Genomic DNA, 24,098 nt, shown 5'->3' with positions numbered 1-24,098 from the left:
AATGGTGTATTACTCAGCAATCAAAAAGAATGAAATCTTGCCATTTGCAACTACGTGGATGGAACTGGAGGGTATTATGCTAAGTGAAATTAGTCAGAGAAAGACAAAAATCATATGACTTCACTAATATGAGGACTTTAAGAACCAAAACAGATGAACATAAGGGAAGGGAAACAAAAATAATATAAAAACAGAGAAGGGGACAAAACCGAAGAGACTCATAAATATGGAGAACAAACTGAGGGCTACGGGAGGGGTTGTAGGAGGGGGGATGGGCTAAATGGGTAAGGGGCATTAAGGAATCTACTCCTGAAATCATTGTTGCACTATATGCTAACTAACTTGGATGTAAATTTAAAAAAATAAAATTAAAAAAAAATTTTTTAATAAAAAAAAATATTCTCTTCTTCACAAGAAACCCCTTGAGTTGGCAGGGACCTTGGAGATTATCTAGTTTAACTACCTCATTTCAGAGATGGGTAAAGTGAGGATCTGAAAGGCTAAGAGATTTGCTTGAGGTTGTGCAGATACTTGGTGGCCAAGTCCAGACAAGAATCCAGATCTTCTTTACCATAACCCAAGGCTCTCTGCATTATGTCAACTGTTTTTCTACCCAGCCCCAGTACCTAAGAGACACTAGTAAACTTTACAAGGAGAGTAGTACAATGGAAATTTTTAACTTTACAGAAAACTAATAAAATATGCATGTGCAACCACGTAAAAAAGTCTAAAATATTGATGCTGAGCTGAAACAGTATAAAGAGGATCAGCATAACTAGAAACTACCTAAATAGAAGAAAAAAAAAACTGTAAACATACTGAGACTTCTGAAAGATTTCCATTTTTAACTTGCTATAGAATTTTTAAGAGTTTTATTAAGATATAACTCACATTCCATAAAATTCACCCCATTTAATGTGTACAATACAGTGGTTTATAGAGTTGTACAGCCACAACCACTATCTAGGTTTAGAGCATGTTCATCAACAAAAAGAAATCCTGTGCCTGTTAGTAATCACTCCCCATTCTCCCTTCCTCCCAGCCCTTGGTAAATACTAATCTACTTTCTGCCTCTATAGATGTGCTCATTCTGGATTCCATTTCACATAAATGGATTGTACAATACGTGGTCTTGGGTAACTCACTTCTTTCACTTGCTTCTGTCACTTATAATGTCTACTATAGAATTTTAATGTATTATCCTTAATTGTTTTTATTGCTACGACCTCAATTACCATTGGACAAAATGCACTTTTACTTGTATAGGTTAATAAAAATATCCACTCTTCCAGTGAATCCCCATCAATCAAAAATAATCTCATCTCTGAATTTATCATATTATCTATTGCTCCTTTTGGCCTTTGTCATTTTCAACCCTGTATTATAAGTATTTGCATTCTCCATAGTACTATCAGCTCCTTTCATTAATGCATTCAGTATTTATTGAGTGTCAACTACATGTCAAGCACTATGCTAGGGTTTCCTTGAGGAAACATCATATCATCTTTGTATCCCTCAAAATACCTACCAGCTAGTTTATTTTATTGTTATCTACAAGCTCAGAGATGTCACTAGGTACTTCTTCAGACCCTTAATAAAAAGTTTTACTAAAACTATGCTTTAAGCAAACCCTAGATAACAGAGTTACAAAATTAACAGTTCCTTGTATGTCCTATATTTGCTTACCAATTTAGCAAACTATTCAATGTCCTCACCTTTCACTTCATTCCACTACAAAGACCAAAGAGGCAAATTCCACCCAAGGACAATTTAATAGAAATTCTAAATTGGTAAAGTCTAAAATAATTCTGCTTTAATTAATGATTAATAAGTTGTGATAGTTAACATTTTGCTCTACCTTGGCTGTACAGTATCTTCGATTGACAAAGACAAGTTTTCCATCTCTTCAGCATTTAAGCCTAGCTCATTACCATAGTTCTGCTGGAGCAGCTGCCAGAATTCCTGTCTGGTCAAGCTCTAAAATGACACAAAAATTACACTGAATATTGGAAAATATAAGATACTACAACATAGTGATACAAACATGAATTTTGAGGTCAAAATGACCTGTTGTGCAGATTCTAAATGTGAAAGTTTGGTAGTTATTTGGCCTTTTCAAATGACAGTTTTCTGCATGTATAAAAAATGGGTTAACAGGGGTGCCTGGGTGGCTCAATAGGTTTAGCGTCTTACTCTTGATTTCGGCTCAGGTTATGATCTCACAGTTCGTGAGATTGAGTCCCACCTCAGGCTCTGCACTGACAACATGGAACCTGCTTGGTATTCTCTCTCTCTCTGCCCCTCCCCTGCCCGTGCTCTCTCTCCTTCTCAAAATAAATAAACATTTTTTAAAAATGGGTTAACAAAACTTACCTGACAGGGTTGATACTGGGAGTAGATAAAATGATGACTTTAAAGTGTATAACATAATAACTACTGTAAATGAGAAGTAAGAGGTTTCAAATTGTCTCTTCATAAAATAATTTGTTCATAGTATTATTGGGCAATCACTAATCTGCAATTTAAATTCTACAATCCAGGGGCCCCTGAGTGGCTCAGTAGGTTAAGCGTCTGATTTCAGCTCAGGTCATGATCTCCCGGTTCATGAGTTCAAGCCCCACTTCCAGCTCTGTGCTGACATCTCAGAGCCTGGAGCCTGCTTTGGATTCTGTGTCTCCCTCTCTCTCTGCCCCTCCCCAACTTGTGCTTTGTCTCTCTCTGCCTCTCAAATTAAAAAAGAAATTTTCTTAAAAAAGAAATTTAAATTCTACAGTCCAATAAATAAATAAATAAACAAATAAATAAATAAATTCTACAATCCAACTGTCTAATATGACCACTGGTTCAGCATTCAGTGTTCTAATCATCAACTCAAAACCATTCTCTTAATCCATAATGTATCTGAATATTTTGACCATTTTTAAGACCTTATATATCAGTAAATTTTAAGTTATATTTCCCTACAATATAAAAGGCAACAGGATAGAATTCAGAGTATTTCCTTTAATTCATTTATAACAAAATCCATCTTGTTCTTTCTTTATAGGTAACATATCAGTGTTAAAATCATCTAAAACAAAAAAGTCATGCATGCACTGTAGAGCAAAACAAAAACAATAATAATAAGATAACCAATGGTCTGATTTCTAGAAATATTTTAGGTGGTTAATTACATGATTAAGCACAGTAGAGGGAGGCAGCATAACACCTGAGGCAACTGTTGGCAAGACTATTTCTCATTCATTTAGCAAATATTTATTTAGAACCTCCAAACATGTATCACTGCACTACATGGCTAAGAATAAACATGATATATACAAGTTAAGCTCCTTGTTCTCAAACAACTTATAATATAGTTGAAGAACCATGGGAGACTTTTAAGTTAAATATGACAGGCTATAATATTAAGTACTAAAGTACTGATACAATCAACTTACTATAAAAGTCTAAAGGCAAGGGTGCCTGGGTGGCTCAGTCAGTTAAGCGTCTGACTTCGGTTCAGGTCATGATCTCATGGTTTGTGAGTTTGAGCCCTGCGTAGGGCTCTGTGCTGACAGCTCAGAGCCTGGAGCCTGCTTCAGATTCTGTGTCTCCCTCTCTCTCTATCCCTCTCCGACTAGTGCTCTGTCTCTCTGTCTCTCAAAAATAAATAAATGTAAAAAAAATTTTTTTAAGTCTAAAGGCAAGAAATATTACTGTGGATTAGCGTGATCAGATAAGGCTTCACATTGGCTAAATGTCTTCAGCAGAGCTGAAGGAAGGACATGAATGGGGAAAATGGAGAGAGGAGGAAATTTGGAGAGAGAGAAACCAACACACAAATACAAAATAAATACATAAAGAACATAGGTAATGTCTGTTTTGCAGTCAGTTAATAGTTTATTGACCTAACTGGGGTAAAAAAAAAAATTAAGTTGGAAAATAGAGATAAATATAGGGAGATTTAAGGGGGCCAAATATATGCCTTAAATTCCTCCCTGATATTCCCCTTAACAGATGCCACTTCCTTTTTTCTTTCTCCTTGTTTCTTCTCCATGTCTAGTGGCTATGGAATCTTTGTTACATTACACTAGATGACCTGCACTATATTTGACAGAACCTCGAAGAAATTAAGAAAAAAACTTCTGCATTTTAGACCACTAGTTTCCAATTTGCCATACCCAGACTGGTAAGATTCCACAAGAGTAGCTAATGAAAATTCAGACATTACTATCAATATTTCAAAAAATAAAAAGTATCCAAACAATTACCTACAATAAAGTTATTCAAGCTAAGTAAAATGTCAGGCCCCTTTGAGGCTGAATTACATTAGCCTAGAGCAGTTATTCAGGCTCATAAGAAACTCTCATTGCGGGGCGCCTGGGTGGCGCAGTCGGTTAAGCGTCCGACTTCAGCCAGGTCACGATCTCGCGGTCCGTGAGTTCGAGCCCCGCGTCAGGCTCTGGGCTGATGGCTCGGAGCCTGGAGCCTGTTTCCGATTCTGGGTCTCCCTCTCTCTGCCCCTCCCCCGTTCATGCTCTGTCTCTCTCTGTCCCAAAAATAAATTAAAAAAAAAAAAAAAGAAACTCTCATTGCAAATAATGTTTGTCTAATAAACAATAATGTTCTAAGATTTTATTATTTAGTTATATGCCATTTGCTTGGTGGACAAGGTCTTTGGAAGACTAGTGTCCACAAAAGAAAAATAAAAAGGATCACTAGTGGTAGAGAAAGTTAAGGAACTTGATTCTTGATCCTAACACATTTCTTTTCTGATTCCCACTCCAAAAAAGCCATTTGTGTACAGCAGTTAGCTCATACTAATAACTCAATCTTTCAAAGACATTACCTTTGAAATACTTCTAGTGTCATAAGTGGATGGTTAATTTTATAAAGAGAAACAAGAAATATTTCAATATACTTGTGGAAGATTATTTTATAAAAACTTCTCTGAAATAATAAATATCAAACTATTCCAAAAACAGACTAAAAGAAGTAGATAAAACAATTATAAATATTCAGGTGACTTCCTACAACTGAATGACATGAAACTTAGACATAAAATATTAACAATAAAAACACAATTTTATTTGACTACATGAATGTTTTAAATACGTTATCAAAAACCATCAAGATGTGAATAGTTAATAGGGTAATTTCAATATACTTTTTCATTTCTGAGTTTATATATATATAGGAACTTCTATACAAAGTATAAAGTATTTATATATAAAGTATATGTTTACATATATAAATATAAATCTATAAAAATATAAAGTATATATATAAAGTATCTATGTATGTAGATTAGTGGAAAACAAAATAGAACTCATTTAATTCACCATCTTTTTTTAAGTTCACCATTTTATAGATCTGCTCATTTGTTAAAAACAAGTTTTTCCATAAAGTTGATCAGAAAAGACAAAAACGTGGTCATTTATAGTCATGTTGAATATTTAAACATTAAAACATATACCCAGACTGATATTCATAATTCTCTGAATAACAATAATTTTCTAAAGAGGTTGTTTTAAAAAACATCCTAAATTTTAACCAAAGGCTGACCACCTACCTGCAAACAATGAAGAGTCCTGGTTCAGCCTGCAGGGTACTTTAACAAAATAAAGATGAACCAAGCAGCAATCAGATACGACTCAAAAGTCAGAAGATCAATTTCTGGCCCAGAAAGCTTTGTATTCTAAGTATTCTGCAAAGTCTTTATCTGCAGCAGAGTTCCCAATATTTAATGACAACTACATAAAATCACTGTTTCAATCTTCTCTTTTTGTTATGAGAGGCTTTTCCTTATGAAAGACAAGTCCTACAGAGTTCAAAGCACATTATTTGTCACTTCCTGGTTTGTAGTATCAGCACTCTTTCCAAGGTTGCAGGTCAGAATGCAGAATTGGTAGTTACACCTCACTCTACAGGTTCCTAAGCCACTCCTACTAGAAGAGGATAGGTAAACAGGGTTTTATTAAAGGGACCGTTCTCAATTTCTTCTGTTACACAGAAGATTAGAAACAATAAAATGCAAATGAAAATATCTTGCTTATGCTCAATTACTATGTCAATCTCATTTTAAGGATTAAACATATCAAGGGCTAAATTTCTTCCTCCATGCTATCACTTTCTATTCATTTCTAGCAATGTCATTATTACTTCTTCATATGCCACTTCTTCAGTATTGATGTAGCACCTCATCAGACTCATGCATTAACCCTTTATCACTATCAAAGATTGAGTTCTTGAGTATTATAAATGGAACACCAGGAAATGGCACGAAGAGTGAGCTATTCAGGTCAAGCAATTCCAATAAGCCCTCGGCACATCATTCATCACTGAAAAGTTTACATCTTCATTACTCAATAGTTCTTCCCTTTAAAAATATTTTTTACTTTCTTCAGAATAATTTCCTGGCAGGGACCTGGGATATAATAAACACACAGAGAGTCTCATCTACCAATTCCAATTTCTTTCCTGAAGAAAAATGTTCCTCTAAATAAAAAAATCACAGCTTGCCCGAATTTCTACCTAGGTATTCCATTTAATTTAGTAAGGTGTTAGACAACATCAAATGCTACTCAATGAACTGCAAGGATATCCTTTTGGGGGGTTGCCAAAACCTAATCATTTAATGCAACAGCAGAATGAGGGACCAGAGCAACACTGGAGAATAGCACTCCCTCAAACAAAGAAAGCACACATGGGGGATACAGTACACTGTCTAAAAATCAATGCTTTTGGCATGTTATGGAAATTCTCATGGGTTGCAATTATAGATAGATATCCTTACTCTATTATGGTAACCAAACTGCTATGAGAAAAATATACCTTAGCTATACTGTAAATGATCATATATACTAAGATCATATATACTTATATGCTAAATATAAAAATTCCTATAGTAAACCATCAGTAAGTATTCAGTAAATTTAGTAGGTTTACAAGGGAAAACAGAACCTAAGACTGAGCCCCAAGAAAGCCTGGCACACAAAGGAGTGGCCAGCAAAAAAAAAGAATGAAGGAAATACCAGACAGGTAAGAGGGAAGTCCAGAAGGAATGATGTCATGGAATTCAAGGAAAGAAGGTGCTTCAAAATGGAGGGAGTGTGGAATGTTGCTGACAGATCAAGTACATGGAGAACATCCATGGCAAGTGCAAGCATGCCAAGGAAACAGCCTGGCAAGCCAGTTCACCAAGACTAGCAGGTGGAAGAAGGGAAAAGGGGGGGGGGGGGCGGAAGGAAGAGAAGGGAGAAGGAAAGAGTCAGTGGGGAAGAGGGAAGCAGCCAGGGCATGAGGGGCTTTGTATGCCATGCTGAGGAATATAGGGTTTACACTGTTAAAATATGAAAAGCCAGGGCACCTGGGTGGCTCAGTTGGGTTAAACATCAGACTTTAGCTCAGGTCATGATCTCTAGGTTCCTGAGTTCAAATCCCATACTGGGTTCTCTGCTGTCAGTGTACAGTCTGCTTCAGCTCCTCTGTCCCTCCCTCTCTCTCTCTCTCTCTCTCTCTCTCTCTCTGCTCCTCCCCAAGTCGTGGTCTCTCTCTCTCTCTCTCTCTCTCTCTCTCTCTCTCTCTCTCTCAAAAATAAACATTAAAAAAATTAAAATATAAAAAGCCACCTAATGGTTTCACATAGAAAAGTAAAAAGTTCAAACCTGGTTTTTGAAAGATACACTTTTAAAACCATTATCACTTTGGTAACAATCTAAAGGACAAATTACAGTGTTAAAAAGAGATATTTAGGAGACTATTGTAATGGCTCAAGGTAGAAATGATGAGGGCCCTGGTGAACAACACAACATGGTTGGGGAAGGAGAGGTAAGGAACAAGGATACATCCAGGTTTCTGGCTTGGGTGACCAGGTAGAAGGAGGTACACTTCACCAACTGAGGGAAAACAGGTGGAGGAGTTCTGCTAACCAACAAGGTAAAACAGAGGGAACAATATAAGAATACAAATACTTTTCCATTACCAGGCTATTATATAGAAAACGTGACTAAAACAGTTAGCAATTTTACACTTATTTTTTCAGGCAGGTTTGAATGTTGTACTTAGATTTATAGCACTACTGGAAAACTTCTAGATTTCCAAGTACAGGAATTCCAAAACAAGTGATCACTGGGGAGAGTCACAAGAAAGAATAAGGGGATTTGACAAGACTGAGGAGTCTGCAGGAGAAGGCTGGATGACACTCTTCCAAAAGGTCTCAGAATTTGACATTAACTTCCTAAACTGACCGCCTTTTGGAGAATGGCCCCAGCACTGTCAGTGGCCTGTAGTTGCACTCAGAGTGGCTAGCTTTAACAAGCCACACTCATATACTGCATATACTCTGTCAGTGGTAAATGCACTAATGCAAACAGGGGGACAGTCCTTTCTAGTCACTGGAAATCTTTCATTCCGCCACACAGGGTGCTCAACACCTTGTAAGTCAGGTATTACTAATCAGAAATTTGCATGATAAGCATGGGATCAGAGCAAAGGTAGACAGTTTAAAGGACCAACTGTGATGTTGGTGTGGACTGATGATTCATCTCTGTACATTTCTCTAGCGATCTCAGTTGGCCTCTGTAACTCTATTTTTCTGTCCTAAGTTCTTGGCCTAAGTCCAGCCAACCCCCCTTCAGACTGACATATTTGTTCTTTATACATACGAGTATAATCAACCAACTGTTTTATTTATTTTTAAAATGTTTATTTCTGAGAGAGAGAGAGAGACAGAGAGAGAGAGAGAGAGAGGTAGGGACAGAGAGAGAGGAGGAGAGAGGATCCAAAGCAGGCTCTGCGCTGACAGCAGCAAGACCAATGCGGGGCTGGAACTCATGAACTGTGAGATCATAACCTAAGCAGAAGTCAGATGCTTAACCAACTGAGTCACTCAGGCACCCCCAACCATTTTAAATCCATTTTTCCCCAACACACCTGAGGAATAGGACACCCTTTTGTCATTCTCCTATTAGCAATTCCCAAAACAGAAGCTGGAATGACATGAATCAAAATTTGGAGGGGGGGGGGGGTCTGTGTATATCAGAAGAGCTCCTCTCATCACCTTACCCCTAGTTCTGACACATGCCCCTGCTTCTGACCTTAGGAAATAAGTCAGAAAGCCAGTCTGTCTCTTTAAGCCTTAGAATTTAAAATGAGTGCAAATTTTTGCTCTCAGAGACTCTGGTTTTAAATAATCAGTCTCAAAATGTATTCTTAAATTTGCATGAAGAGCTGGCTTCATAGCAGCCCCCACATACTGGCAAGAGAGACCACCATTATCTCTCTGAGAGAAAAATAGTACAAAAAGAGCAATTTGACTCTATACACATCCTGCCTGTATTGGCAGGAACATGGAACATGAACACAAGGGACATGAAAGGATTAATATTGAGGCTTGAGCTTTAACCAAAAAAACTTTTAACTTTTAAGCTTTGTTAAAAGTAATAACCTTATAGGGGCGCCTGGGTCTCAGTCAGCTGAGCATCTAACTTCGGCTCATGTCATGATCTCACAGCTTGTGGGTTCGACCCCTGCATCAGGCTCTGTGCTGACAGCTCAGAGCCTGGAGCCTGCTTCGGATTCTGTCTCCTCTGCTCCTCCCCTGCTTGCACAGGCGTTCTCTCTCTCTCAAAAATAAATAAACATTAAAAAAATTTTCTTTAAGTAATAACCTTATATATTCATCCTGTTTTCTTGATAATTCAAGTATACAAAAGATAACGTTCCTTTGGCAACTGAGGATTCTTCAGTGTTTCCAAATAATCATTTGTTCTCATGTTGCATAGAGGTTTAAAAAACTGAGTTAAGGCATACCTTGACTGTTGTTTCTGTAACCAAATGCCTGTTTTCTCCTCATCCTTTGCCTTTTCCTTGAGCAGAGAATTGAAAAAGTCTTGTTATTTATTTTTTTTATTAAAAAAATTTTTTAATGTTTATTTTTGAAAGAGAGAGACAGAGCACGAGCGGGTGAGGGGCAGTGAGAGAGGGAGACACAGAATCTGAAACAGACTCCAGGCTCTGAGGTGTCAGCACAGAGCCCAACGCGGGGCTCGAACCCACAAATCACAAGATCATGACCTGAGCCAAAGTCCGACACTTAACCGATTGAGCCACCCAGGCCCCCCAGAAACAGTCTTGTTATTTAAATGTAATGATCATCTGGAGTCAAAATCATTAAAGTTTTTTACTAAACTGAATCAAAAAGTATTTATTGAGCATCTACTATGTATAATGTAACACTATAACTTATTGTCTACTCTTGAGAGTAAAGGGCATTATTGACAGAGTGCCAGACGATACTGAGTAAAACAAGATGTATGCCAAAGTTCTATAGTGAATACTGACCTGATGACTATGAACAATGAACACTATGAACAATGAACAAGACAGACATGGTCCTTATCTTCAGGGAGTTTATAGTCAAGCAAGGAGAACAGAAGTAGAACACAGAATTATATGTATAATGAACTTTACAAAGGAAAATTGCAAGATGTTATAGAAAGGTAAAGGAATGGACTTGACTTGGTCTCATTAATGAGTTCCATTTCAAACTAGGGGCGGGAAAGAAGCAGGCACAAAGACCATGCTTGAACACCTACTGTAGGGGGAGCGGGGGAGAAAGGCAGAACATTTAAGAATGGGGAGGGTGTGTTGAGATGAAGCTGGAATGGTGGGCTGGGGCCTGATCATGGGGTCACTAGATAAAATTTTAGATTTTTATTCCAAGGGAAATGGGTATTAAGCAGGAAGCTAATATTGGTAGGCATACATTTTAAAAAAGATAAATTTGGCTGTAGTATTGTTCAGAGGTCAAAAACTTCCTGTGAAAGGCCATACGGTAAATATTTTAGGCTTTGTAGGCCAGTCTCTTGCAAATACTCAACTCTGCTGCTGCAGTGTGAAAGCATCCATATAATAAATAAAAAAAAGAATGTGGCTATGTTTCAGTAAAATTTTATTAATGGACAAGGAAATGTGAATTTCATATAATTGTGCCATGAAATATTATTCTTCTTTTGATTTTTTTTAAAACAACTTAAAAATGGTAAGCCATTCCTACTTTGTGGACTATACAAAAACAGATGGCAAGATTGTTTGGCTCTGAAATAGAACATGGAAGGGGTAGGAGCTTTAAACAAAATAGCTGAGGATGGGGAAAGGCCTACAGTATTATCTTAAACCATGGTTGCACACTTCTTCACAAAAGACAGAAACCACCAATTGTTTGTATCAAAGAATGGAGCTGCCACTGTCTTTTGGCCCCACAAATTGCAGATACTCAACGTGCTGTCTATAAAAATGGTGCTGGGGAGCCTGGGTCATCATCTAATGGGTAATCATCTGACTTTAGCTCAGGTCATGATCCCACTGTACAGGAGTTCAAGCCCTACCTCAGGCTCTGTGCTGACAGCTCAGAGCCTGAAGCCTGCTTCAAATTCTGTGTTTCCCTTTCTCTTTGCCCCTACCCCGCTCACACTCTGTTTCTCTCTCAAAAATAAATAAGCATTAAAAAAAAATTTAGGAAAAGGTGCTAAGCTCAAAGGTTGTGAACTAAGCTGAAGTGCTATAAATTACTGCATGACTAACCATAGTGACAGGTTAAACACATGTCTACACACTGAGGATTTATGTTAAGCTAAGTCAAATATCTGAAATAAACTGTTCTTTCTGAAGCAATACATCAGACGAAGCTTATGAATGAAAAAAATGTACTTTTAAAAGCATTCTTTCTGAAAGGCATCGTATTTGCCTCTAGCTATTTTCCTTTTTTGTGGATTTATTTTACTGGAGAAATCAATTAAACACACAGAACACACACACACACACACACACACACACACAATTTAAAAATCATTTTGTTGGGGCGCCTGGGTGGCTCAGTCGGTTAAGCGTCTGACTTCGGCTCAGGTCACGATCTCACAGTCTGTGAGTTCGAGCCCCGCGTCGGGCTCTGGGCTGATGGCTCAGAGCCTGGAGCCTGCTTCCGATTCTGTGTCTCCCTCTCTCTCTGCCCCTCCCCCATTCATGCTCTGTCTCTCTCTGTCTCAAAAATAAAAAATAAAATAAAATAAAACGTTAAAAAAAATTTTTAAAATAAAAATCATTTTGTTGTATTTACCTTAATCTTTTTTCTAGATTAGTTTGCTTTGTTTTTAAGGCCTTGTCATGTAAGAAGTAAAACTAAGTAAGACATACTTACTCTTACTCTCAGATCCCCAGTCACAAGTAAACATAAATATAATATTCTGAACTTAAATTCTCTAAAAATATTTTGTAATTAAATTTTTTTTCATTTTACATATTTGAGAGAGGGTGTACATGGGAGAGAGGGGCAGAGGGAAAGAGAAAGAAAATCTTAAGCAGGCAACACGCTCAGCACAGAGCCCAACACAGGGGTCAATACCACGGCCTTGGGATCATGACCTGAACTGAAATCAAGAGTCACATACTCAACCGACTTAGTCACCCAAGTGCCCCTAAAAATATTTTTGGGGAAAAAAAAATATATATATATGTGTGTGTGTGTGTATGTGCATAATATATATATAAAATGTATTATTCAAATGGCTTAAGTTTTTTATAGAATTTTGTAGTTATACTGTATATTTTATGGATTTTGCTTTTTTGAAAGAATAGTATTATGAAAGATCAAGAAATCTAAGCAATGCGGCTTTATCACTTTCAAAAACTAGAAGACAACTGAAGTGTGTAAAAATTGCAGACAATACTAAAACTATACCAAGCACTTAGCATTATGCCTGACAACTAACACCTCATAACTGAGAATTGCTACAATTGTTACAGATATTAGTATGTTTTAAAAAACTGTTTTTCAAAGATCACTAGGAAAATACAGGAAGGGTGGTTTTGGTTTTGTTTTCTAGCTCCTTTTCCAGGTGAATTCCACAATGTTTAAAATTCTAGTGAGGTCAGTTTTATTTTTTATTTTTTTTTAATTATTTAATGTTTATTTTTGAGAGAGACAGAGACAGAATGTGAATGGGGGAGGAACATAGAGACAGGGAGACACAGAATCCAAAGCAGGTTCCAGGCTCCAAGAGCTCAATGCAGAGCCAGACACGGGGCTCAAACCCACAAACCCAAAAGTGAGATCATGACTGAGCCGAAATCAGACGCTTAACTGACTGAGCCACCCAGGAGCCCCCATGGTGAGGACAGTTTTAAAACTGAGATCTCACCTCCAACTTTAGTTGGAGTTTAAGTTCTGTATTGTATTTAACACACAATATGCTTAAACATTGATTTTGTTTTAGTATATAGCAGAAATGGTTACCATTCTGTTTATTAAAATGAGGGTATGGTATCCAATCAAGATAGTCACAAGTTCAACGTGAAAGAACCAAATAATCCAAAGATATAAAAAGCAAAACTACAATAAAGATGGTGACACTCCTTTTGTACACATCAAGAACACAGGTGACATCAGGATCTTTTCAAAGAGGTTTACATTTTACTCCCACCCAGTAAATGCTTTGGTGGCCTTAAAAGTACCATGGAATTACCTTTCTTCCTCCCACTTCAAAGAGCTTTTAAATTTTTTTTTCATTAAAGTTCAAATCTGTTTCTTCCTTGGCTCATCTGTAAACCTAAACTTTATCACTTCTCTGGAGTTGCTTGTTTTCATAAGGATGTATCTCAACTTTCTCACCTGTAAGTGCAAATGGTATGTGGGGAGGATGCACATAACCAAATGCAGGTTGCAATAGCAGTCTTTGGCTCCTTATTAAAATGAGGGATGCAACTGGGGGATTCCCAAAAAACTCAGAAAACTTGGCATTGGAGGGTAGCATTAGACAGGTCTCTAGGGCAACACTGGCGTTTTCAGCCCATACCAGTAAGAGCAGCCCAGTGTAATTACAACAAATAACCAAACATGGTGGGCCTAACATAGGGGAAACAGGCTTTCTGCAGCACAACGCTGAAAGGGCAACGCAGAGCTGTAGGGCAGGAAGTCTTTGTGCAGCTGCCCCATACTCCTGCAGGTGGCTGCCGCACACTACCAGACCAGGCATCCATGGGCCGCCACCCCTAGCATTGCCCAGGCCAAGAACATGGGTACAGGGTTCTGGGGAGCCTGGGTGCCCAAACACCAAAAAACACTTATGGGGACGAGGCGAGCTTGCACATGGTGCTTCACTGCCAGTCTTGTCTATTCACTTAAGGAGGGAGGAGGGGCTGGGCTCAGCAAGCTCCCCACCCTCACCCATGTCTCTCCTCTCTGCTCCAACTGGGGACTTCCAGGCCACTTCTCCATGTCCCCAGCACTCTGAGAAAGTGAAAGCAGCCAAGTGGGGCACTGTTTGGTAGACCGTAACTTCAGCAGCTGCCCCAAAGTTCGAAAACCATTCAACCCTAAGAGCCACAAAGGCCACAATTTGTCCACTCCAGTGAGTGGCTTAGCTGGAGAGTGGGGAGGAGAGGAGGTAAAGTTCTGGCCTCCAATGTTTAAGCTTCAGCTGCAAAGAAGCCTTTCTTACCAGCTGGAAATCTCTACACCACCCCCCAAGCCATTTTTTTTAAAATGACAGATTCATTGAGCTATAATTCACATATCACAAAATTTACTTTAAATGTACAATTGAGACGTTTTTAGCATATGCTGAGCTGTACAATTATCACCACTAAGTCTAGAACATTTTCATACACCCAAAAGATACCCAAATCCATTAGCAGTCACTTTTCATTTCTCCCTCCTCCTGGAAACAAACTTACTCTCTACTTCTATGACTTTGCCTATACTGGACATTTCATAAAAGCAGGATCATGCAATATATGTTCTTTGGGGACTGGCTTTTTTCACATAGCATAATGTTTCAAGGATCATCTATGTTGTAACATGTATCATTACTTCCCTCATTTGTATTGATGAATAATACTCTATTTTGTGAATAGACACTCTGTTTACCCATTCATCAGTTGATGAACATTTAGGATATTTCCACTTTTTGGCTTTGTGAATAATGCTAAGAACCTTCAAGTGCAAGTTTCTGTGTGAATATATGCTTTCAATTCTCATGCATAAAAACCTAGGAGTGGAATTGCTGGGTCACGCAAAAACTACGTTTAACATTATAAAAACTGCCAAACTGTTTTCTCAGTTTTCAAAATTTTAGAACCCCACCAGCAATGTATGAGGGCTCTAGTTTCTCCACATCCTTAACTGTTGTCAAGGTCTGCTTTTTATTTTAGCTGTCCCAATGAATGTGAAGTAGTATCTCGGTGTGGTTTTATGTTTCCTGAATGGCTAATGACATTGTGCATCTTTGCATGCACTTACTCGCCATTTGTAGATCTTTGCAGAAATGACTATTCAAATCCTTTGCCCATTTTCTTAATAGGTTATTTGTCTTTTTGTTGTTGTTGAGTTGTAATAGTTCCTTCTATGTTCTAGATATGAATGCCTTATCAGAAACATAACTTGCAAATATTTTCTCCTAGCCCTTGAGTTGTCTTTTCACTTTCTTGATGGATACCTTCAAGTGTAAAAGTTTTGAATTAAAGTCCAATTTATTTTTTTGTCACTTGAGGTTTTGGTATCATATCTAAGAAACAACTATCTAATCCAAAAGTCATAAAGATTCACAGCTACAGTTTCTTCTGAGAGTTTTATACTTTAAGATCTTACATTTAAGTCTGTGATCCATTTTGACTTAATTATTGTATACCATCTAAAGTAGGAATCAAAATTCATTCTTTAGTATGTGCTATCTAGTTGTGCCAGCACCATTTGGTGAAAAGACTTCTTTCCCTGTTGAATTATTTTGGTACCCTTGTCAAAAATCAATTTAAGGCTGGTAAGTGTAAGATTTTATTTCTGGACTCTCCATTCTATTCCATTAATGTATATGTCTAGACTTACACCAGTAAACTTACTGCCTTGATTATTGCAGCTTTACAGTAAACATCAAAAAAAAAAACAGTGCAAGTCCTCCAATGTTATGGACTGAATTGCATTCTCCTAAATTTTATATGTGAAGCCCTAACCCCCCAATGTGACTATATTTGAAAACAGGGACTTTAAGGAGAAAATTAAAGTTAATGAAGTTGCTATGGTTTGAATTGTGTCCTCCCCCCTGAAATTCATATGTTGAAGCGCTAACTCCCCATGTGATATTATTTGCAGGTGAGGCCTTTGGGAGATAATTAGGTTTAGATGAGGTTAATGAGGGCGGGACTCTCATGATAAGATTAGTGCCTTTATAAGAAAAGACACCAGAAAGTTTGCTCACTCTGGCTCTGGCTCTCTCTCTCCTTCCCTGCTATGTCAGGACACAATGAGAAAGCAAGAAGTATTCTCACCAGAACCCAACCAAAGCTGGCATCCTGATTTCAGACTTCCAGCCCCCAGAACTATGAGGAAATAAATTTCTGTACCTTTAGCCACCCAGTCTACAGCATGTTGTTATAGCAGCTTGAGCTAAGACAGAAGTCATGAGGGTGGGGCCCTAACCTAATAGGACTGGTATTTATATAAGAGGAAGAGATACCTTGGGGTGCCTGGGTGGCTCAGTCAGTTAAGCATCCAACTCTTGATTTTGGTTCAGGTCATGATCTCACGGTCCTAAGTTCAAGGCCCACGTTGAGCTCCATGCCCAGCATGGAGCCTCCTTAAGAGTCTCTCTCTCTCCCTCCCTCTGCCCCTCTCCTGCTTTCATGCTCTCTCTCTCTCAAAAAAACAAACAAACAAACAAAAAACCCACATAAAAATAATGAAAAAAAAAGGGAAGAGATACCAGGAATGTGCATGAACAGAGGGAAAACCAGTGAGAAGGCTGCAAGCCAATGAGAGGGGTCTCACCAGAAATTCACCCTGCCCATTCCACGATCTTGGACTTTCAGCTTCTGGAAGGGTGAGAAAATACATTTATGCTGTTTAAGCCACCCAGTCTGTAGTATTTTGTAATGGCAGCCCTAACAGACTAATTCATCTAGTTTTATTCTCCTTCTTCAAGATTGTTTTGACTATTCTGGGTACCTTGCATTTCCATATGAGTTTTAGGATCTGCTTGTCAATTTCTTAAAAAAAAAAAAAGCCAGTTGGGATTTTGATAGGGATTGCACTGAATCTGCAAATCAATTTGGGGAGTATTGCCAACTTAACAATATCAAGTCTTCTGATCCATGAGCATGAGACTCTTTTCACTTGTATTGTTTAATTTCTTCTCACAATATTTAGTAGCTTTCAGTGTTCATCTTAAAGTTCTTTTGTTAAATTTGTTCCCAAGTATTTTATTCTTTTTGATAGTATTATAAATGAACTATTTTTGGGGTGCCTGGGTGGCTCAGTCAGTTAAGCATCCAACTTCGGTTCAAGTCATGATCTCACAGTTCACGGGTTTGAGCCCCGTGTCGGGCTCTGTGCTGACAGCTCAAAGCCTGGAGCCTGCTTTGGATTCTATATCTCCCTCTCTCTCTGCCCCTCCCTCATTCATGCTCTCTCTCTGTCTCTCAAAAATAAATAAAAGTTAAAAAAAAATTTATAAATGAACTATATTTTTTTTAATTTTGGATTGTTCATTTTGAGTGTATAGAAATATATAATTGATTTTTGTATTTTGATCATATGTTCTGCAACTTGCTGAACTTATTAGTTCTAATGGGTTTTTATGGATTTCCTTAGAATTTTACATATACAAAAACATACTATCTACCAGTGGAGATAGTTTTATTTCTTCATTTTTAATTGGATGTCTTTTACTTCTTTTTTTTTTTTTTTTTTTTTTTTTTTTTGCCTAATTTCCCTGGCTAGAGCCTTCAATACAATGTTGAATAGAAATGAAAAGAAAGATTGTAATTTGGCCCAGGTCATGATATCAAAGTTCATGGGTTCAAGCCCTGCCTAGGGCTCTCTGCTGTCAGTGCTGAGCCGGCTTTGGATCCTGTTTCCCTCTCTCTGCCCCTCCCCAGCTCTCACGTGCGTGCACACACACACTCTCACTCTCTTTCTCAAAAATAAACATTAAAAAAAAAGAAAGGAAGAAAGAAATGGTAAGAAACTACATCCTTGTCTTGTTCTTGACCTGAGGTGGGAAGCATTGATCTCTTACCATTAAGTATGTTAGTTTTATTAGATCAAAGAAATTCCCTGCTAGTCCCACTTAATTTTTTTTTTTATCATGAAAAGATGTTGGCTCTTGTCACATTTTTTCTGTATTGATTGAAATGATCATGTCATTTTTGTCCTTTATTCTACTAATATAGTGTATTACACTGACTGAAATTCATAGGTTGAATCACCTGTATAAATTCTACCTAGTCACAGCATATAATCATTTTTATATGTGGCTGGATTTGTTTTGCTAAATTGGCTTGGATTTTGGTTTGGTTTTGTTGAGCATTTTTATGTCTATAATCATAGACAAAATGAACAGAGACACAATGAACATAAAAATTGTCCAGTAGGTTTCTTGTGATGTTCTTTGTCTGGTTTTGGTTATCAAAGGAACAGTGGCCTCAATGACTGAATTGGGAAGTATTCTCTCCTCTTCTATTTTTTGAAATACACTGTGAAGGACTGATGTTAATTCTACTGTAAACATTTGGCACAATTCACCAAAGAAGCCATCTGGACCTGAGATTTCCTTTGTAGGTAGACTTTTTTTTTTATTGCTAATTCAATCTCTTTTGTTGTTATAGGTCTATTCAGATTTTTCATTTCTACTTGAGTCAGTTGCAGTGTTTTATGACTTTCTAGTCACAAGTGTGTCCATTTCATTTAGACTAATTTGTTGGCATACAATGTTCATGGTAAGAATCCTCTTCATTTTGTTTTTTTTTTTTAAATATGAAATTTATTGTCAAATTGGTTTCCATACAACACCCAGTGCTCATCCCAAAAGGTGCCCTCCTCAATACCCATCACCTACCCACCCCTCCCTCCCACCCCCCATCAACCCTCAGTTTGCTCTCAGTTTTTAAGAGTCTCTTATGTTTTGGCTCCCTCCCTCTCTAACCTTTTTTTTTCTTCCCCTCCCCCATGGGTTCCTGTTAAGTTTCTCAGGATCCACATAAGAGTGAAAATATATGGCATCTGTCTTTCTCTGTATGACTTATTTCACTTAGCATCACACTCTCCAGTTCCATCCACGTTGCTACAAAAGGCCATATTTCATTCTTTCTCATTGCCACGTAGTATTCCATTGTGCATATAAACCACAATTTCTTTATCCATTCATCAGTTGATGGGCATTTAGGCTCTTTCCATAATTCGGCTATTGTTGAGAGTGCTGCTATAAACACATAGGGGTACAAGTGCCCCTATGCATCAGCACTCCCGTATCCCTTGGGTAAATTCCTAGCAGTACTATTGCTGGGTCATAGGGTAGATCTATTTTTAATTTTTTGAGGAACCTCCACACTGTTTTCCTGAGTGGCTGCACCAGTTTGCATTCCCACCAACAATGCAAGAGGGTTCCCGTTTCTCCACATCCTCACCAGCATCTATAGTCTCCTGATTTGTTCATTTTAGCCACTCTGACTGGGGTGAGGTCATATCTGAGTGTGGATTTGATTTGTATTTCTCTGATTAGGAGTGAGGTTGAGCATCTTTTCATGTGCCTGTTGGCATCTGGGTGTCTTCTTTAGAGAAGTGTCTATTCATGTATTCTACCCATTTCTTCACTGGATTATTTGTTTTTCGGGTGTGGAGTTTGGTAAGCTCTTTATAGATTTTGGATACTAGCCCTTTGTCTGATATGTCATTTGCAAATATCTTTTCCCATTCGGTTGGTTGCCTTTTAGTTTTGTTGGTTGTTTCTTTTGCAGTGCAGAAGCATTTTATCTTCATGAGGTCCCAATAGTTCATTTTTGCTTTTAATTCCCTTGTCTTTGGGGATGTGTCAAGTAAGAAATTGCTGCGGCTGAGGTCAGAGAGGTTTTCTCCTGCTTTCTCTTCTAGAGTTTTGATGGTTTCTTATCTCACATTCAGGTCCTTTACACATTTTGAGTTTATTTTTGTGAATGGTGTAAGAAAGTGGTCTAGTTTCAATCTTCTGCATGTTGCTGTCCAGTTCTCCCAGCACCATTTGTTAAAGAGTCTGTCTTTTTTCCATTGGATATTCTTTCCTGCTTTGTCAAAGATTAGTTGGCCATACGTGTGTGGGTCTAGTTCTGGGGTTTCTATTCCATTCCATTGGTCTATGTGTCTGTTTTTGTGCCAATACCATGCTGTCTTGATGATTATAGCTTTGTAGTAGAGGCTTAAGTCTGGGATTGTGATGCCTCCTGCTTTGGTCTTCTTCAAAATTACTTTGGCTATTCAGGATCTTTTGTGGTTCCACACAAATTTTAGGATTGCTTGTTCTAGCTTCAAGAAGAATGCTGGTGCAATTTTGATTAGGATTGCATTGAATGTGTAGATTGCTTTGGGTAGTATTGACATTTTAACAATATTTATTCTTCCAATCCATGAGCACAGAATCTTTTTCCATTTCTTTATGTCTTCTTCAATTTCTTCATAAGCTTTCTATAGTTTTCAGCATACAGATCTTTTACATCTTTTGTTAGGTTTATTCCTAGATATTTTATGCTTCTTCGTGCAATTGTGAATGGGATCAGTTTCTTTATTTGTCTTTCTGTTGCTTCATTGTTAGTGTGTAAGAATGCAACTGATTTCTGTACATTGATTTTGTATCCTGCGACTTTGCTGAATTCATGTATCAGTTCTAGCAGACTTTGGTGGAGTCTATCGGGTTTTCCATGTATAATATCATGTCATCTGCAAAAAGTGAAAGCTTGACTTCATCTTTGCCAATTTTGATGCCTTTGATTTCCTTTTGTTGTCTGATTGCTGATGATAGCACTTCCAACACTATGTTAAACAACAGTGGTGAGAGAGGACATCCCTGTCGTGTTCCTGATCTCAGAGGGAAAACTCTCAGTTTTTCCCCATTGAGGATGATATTAGCTGTGGGCTTTTCATAAATGGCTTTTATGATGTTTAAGTATGTTCCTTCTATCCCGACTTTCTCGAGGGTTTTTATTAAGAAATGATGCTGAATTTTGTCAAATGTTTTCTCTGCATTGATTGACAGGATCATATGGTTCTTATCTTTTCTTTTATTAATGTGATGTATCATGTTGATTGATTTGCGAATGTTGAACCAGCCCTGCATCCCAGGAATGAATACCACTTGATCATGGTGAATAATTCTCTTTATATGCTATTGAATTCGATTTGCTAGTATCTTATTGAGAATTTTTGCATCCATATTCATCAGGGATATTGGCCTGTAGTTCTCTTTTTTTGCTGGGTCTCTGTCTGGTTTGGAAATCAAAGTAATGCTGGCTTCATAGAATGAGTCTGAAAGTTTTCCTTCCCTTTCTATTTTTTTGGAACAGCTTGAGAAGGAGAGGTATTATCTCTGCTTTAAATGTCTGGTAGAATTCCCCAGGGAAGCCATCTGGTCCTGGACTCTTATTTGTTGGGAGATTTTTGATAAATGATTCAATTTCTTCGCTGGTTATGGGTCTGTTCAAGTTTTCTATTTCTTTCTGTTTGAGTTTTGGAAGTGTGTGGGTGCTTAGGAATTTGTCCATTTCTTCCCGGGTGTCCAGTTTGTTGGCATATAATTTTTCATAGTATTCCCTGATAATTGCTTGTATTTCTGAGGGATTGGTTGTAATAATTCTATTTTCATTCATGATTTTATCTATTTGTGTCATCTCCCTTTTCTTTTTGAGAAGCCTGGCTAGAGGTTTATCAATTTTGTTTATTTTTTCAAAAAAACCAACTCTTGGTTTCATTGATCTGCTCTACAGTTTTTTTAGATTCTATATTGTTTATTTCCGCTCTGATCTTTATTATTTCCCTTCTTCTTCTGGGTTTGGGGTGTCTTTGCTGTTCTGCTTCTATTTCCTTTAGGTGTGCTGTTAGATTTTGTATTTTGAATTTTTCTTGTTTCTTGACATAGGCCTGGATCGCAATGTATTTTCCTCTCAGGACTGCCTTCGCTGCATCCCAAAGTGTTTGGATTGTTTCATTTTCATTTTCGTTTGTTTCCATATATTTTTTAATTTCTTCTCTAATTGCCTGGTTGACCCACTCATTCTTTAGTAGTTGTTTAACCTCCATGCTTTTGGAGGTTTTCCAGACTCCAAAAAGTCTTGTGGTTGATTTCAAGCTTCATAGCATTGTGGTCTGAAAGTATGCATGGTATGATCTCAATTCTTGTATACTTATGAAGGGCTGTTTTGTGACCCAGTATGTGATCTATCTTGGAGAATGTTCCATGTGCACTCGAGAAGAAAATATACTCTGTTGCTTTGGGATTCAGAGTTCTAAATATATCTGTCAAGCCATCTGATCCAATGTATCATTCAGGGCCCTTGTTTCTTTATTGATCCTGTGTCTAGATGATCTATCCATTATTGTAAGTGGAGTATTAAAGTCCCCTGCAATTACCACATTCTTATCAATAAGGTTGCTTATGTTTGTGATTAATTCTTTTATATATTTGGGGCTCCCGTATTCGGTGCATAGACATTTATAATTGTTAGCTCTTACTGATGGATAGACCCTGTAATGGTTATATAATGCCCTTCTTCATCTCTTGTTACAGCCTTTAAAGTCTAGTTTGTCTGATACAAGTATGGCTACTCCAGCTTTCTTTTGACTTCCAGTAGCATGATAGATAGTTCTCCATTCCCTCACTTTCAATCTGAAGGTGTCCTCAGGTCTAAAATGAGTCTCTTGTAGACAGCAAATAGATGGGTCTTGGTTTTTTATACATTCTGATACCCTATGTCTTTTGGTTGGAGCATTTAGTCCATTTACATTCAGTGTTATTATAGAAAGATATGGGTTTAGAGTCATTGTGATGTCTGTAGGTTTCATGCTTGTAGTGAAGTCTCTGGTACTTTGTGGTCCTTGCAACAGTTCACTCACAGAATCCCCCTTAGGATCTCTTTGTAGGGCTGGTTTAGTGGTGATGAATTCCTTCAGTTTTTGTCCTTTATCTCTCCTTCTATTCTGAATGACTTGCTGGAGAAAGGATTCTCGGCTGCATATTTTTTCTGTTCATCACATTGAAGATTTCCTGCCATTCCTTTCTGGCCTGCCAAGTTTCAGTAGATAGGTCTGTCACTAGTCTTATCGGTCTCCCTTTATATGTCAGAGCATGTTTATCCCTAGCTGCTTTCAGAATTTTCTCTTTATCCTTGTATTTTGCCAGTTTCACTATGATATGTCATGCAGAAGATCGATACAAGTTATGTCTAAGGGAGTTCTCTGTGCCTCTGGATTTCAATGCCTTTTTCCTTCCCCAGATCAGGGAAGTTCTCAGCTATGATTTGTTCAAGTACACCTTCAGCCCCTTTCTCTCTCTCTCTTCCTCTTCTGGAATTCCTATTATATGGATATTGTTATGTTTGATTGCATCACTTAATTCTCTAATTCTGCCCTCATACTCCTGGATTTTTTTATCTTGTTTTCTCAGCTTCCTCTTTTTCCATAATTTTATCTTCTAATTCACCTATTCTCTCCTCTGCCCCTTCAATCCGAGCTGTGGTCACCTCCATTTTATTATGCACCTCATTTATAGCATTTTTTAGCTCCTCCTATTTCTTAGTCCCTTGATCTCTGTAGCAATAGATTCTCTGCTGTTCTCTATAATTTTTTCAAGCCCAGCGATTAATTTTATGACTATTATTATAATTCTTGTTCCGTTATATTGCTTAAATCGTTTCTGATCAATTCGATAGCTGTCACTACTTCCTGGAGTTTCTTTTGAGGAGAATTCTTTCGTTTCGTCATTTTGGATAGTCCCTGGGGTGGCGTGGAACTGCAGGGCACTTCCCCTGTGCTGTCTGGAGTAACTTGTGTTGGTGGACGGGGCCACAGTCAGACCCGATGTCTGTCCCCAGCCCACCACTGGGGCTACAGTCAGACTGGTGTGTACCTTATCTTCCTCTCTCCCAGGGGCAGGACTCACTGTGCAGTGGTGTGGCCCCTGTCTGGGCTACTTACACACTGCCAGCCTTGTGGTGCTGCTTTGATGGGATCTGGCGTATTAACCGGGGTGGATCCACAAGGTGCACAGGGGTGGGAGGGGCAGGCTCAGCTAGCTTTGCTGTGGGTCGTCCCCTGTAGCACCGGCCCT

At 38.0% G+C, this 24,098-nt stretch overlaps 1 protein-coding gene across 4 annotated transcripts in view; it reads right to left on the bottom strand.

Annotated features, from left to right (window-relative positions):
• The window catches only part of GRAMD1C (GRAM domain containing 1C), a 102,180-nt gene that overhangs the window by 33,626 nt on the left and 44,456 nt on the right, over window positions 1–24,098 (bottom strand). For 3 of the 4 annotated variants that reach the window (XM_019448418.2, XM_053903359.1, XM_053903361.1), the window contains one exon: window positions 1,859–1,977. In XM_019448418.2, the coding sequence (XP_019303963.2) occupies window positions 1,859–1,977 (119 nt within the window). Of the gene's footprint in view, window positions 1–1,858; window positions 1,978–5,551; window positions 5,880–24,098 lie in introns of those variants that run through there. The other variant, XM_053903360.1, reaches the window with a different exon arrangement.

Source organism: Panthera pardus, unplaced genomic scaffold (genome assembly GCF_024362965.1).
Source record: "Panthera pardus isolate Hobbes unplaced genomic scaffold, ASM2436296v1 HiC_scaffold_16, whole genome shotgun sequence".
NCBI classification, from domain to species: Eukaryota; Metazoa; Chordata; class Mammalia; order Carnivora; family Felidae; genus Panthera; species Panthera pardus.
This window is presented reverse-complemented; position numbering and strand designations above follow the sequence as displayed.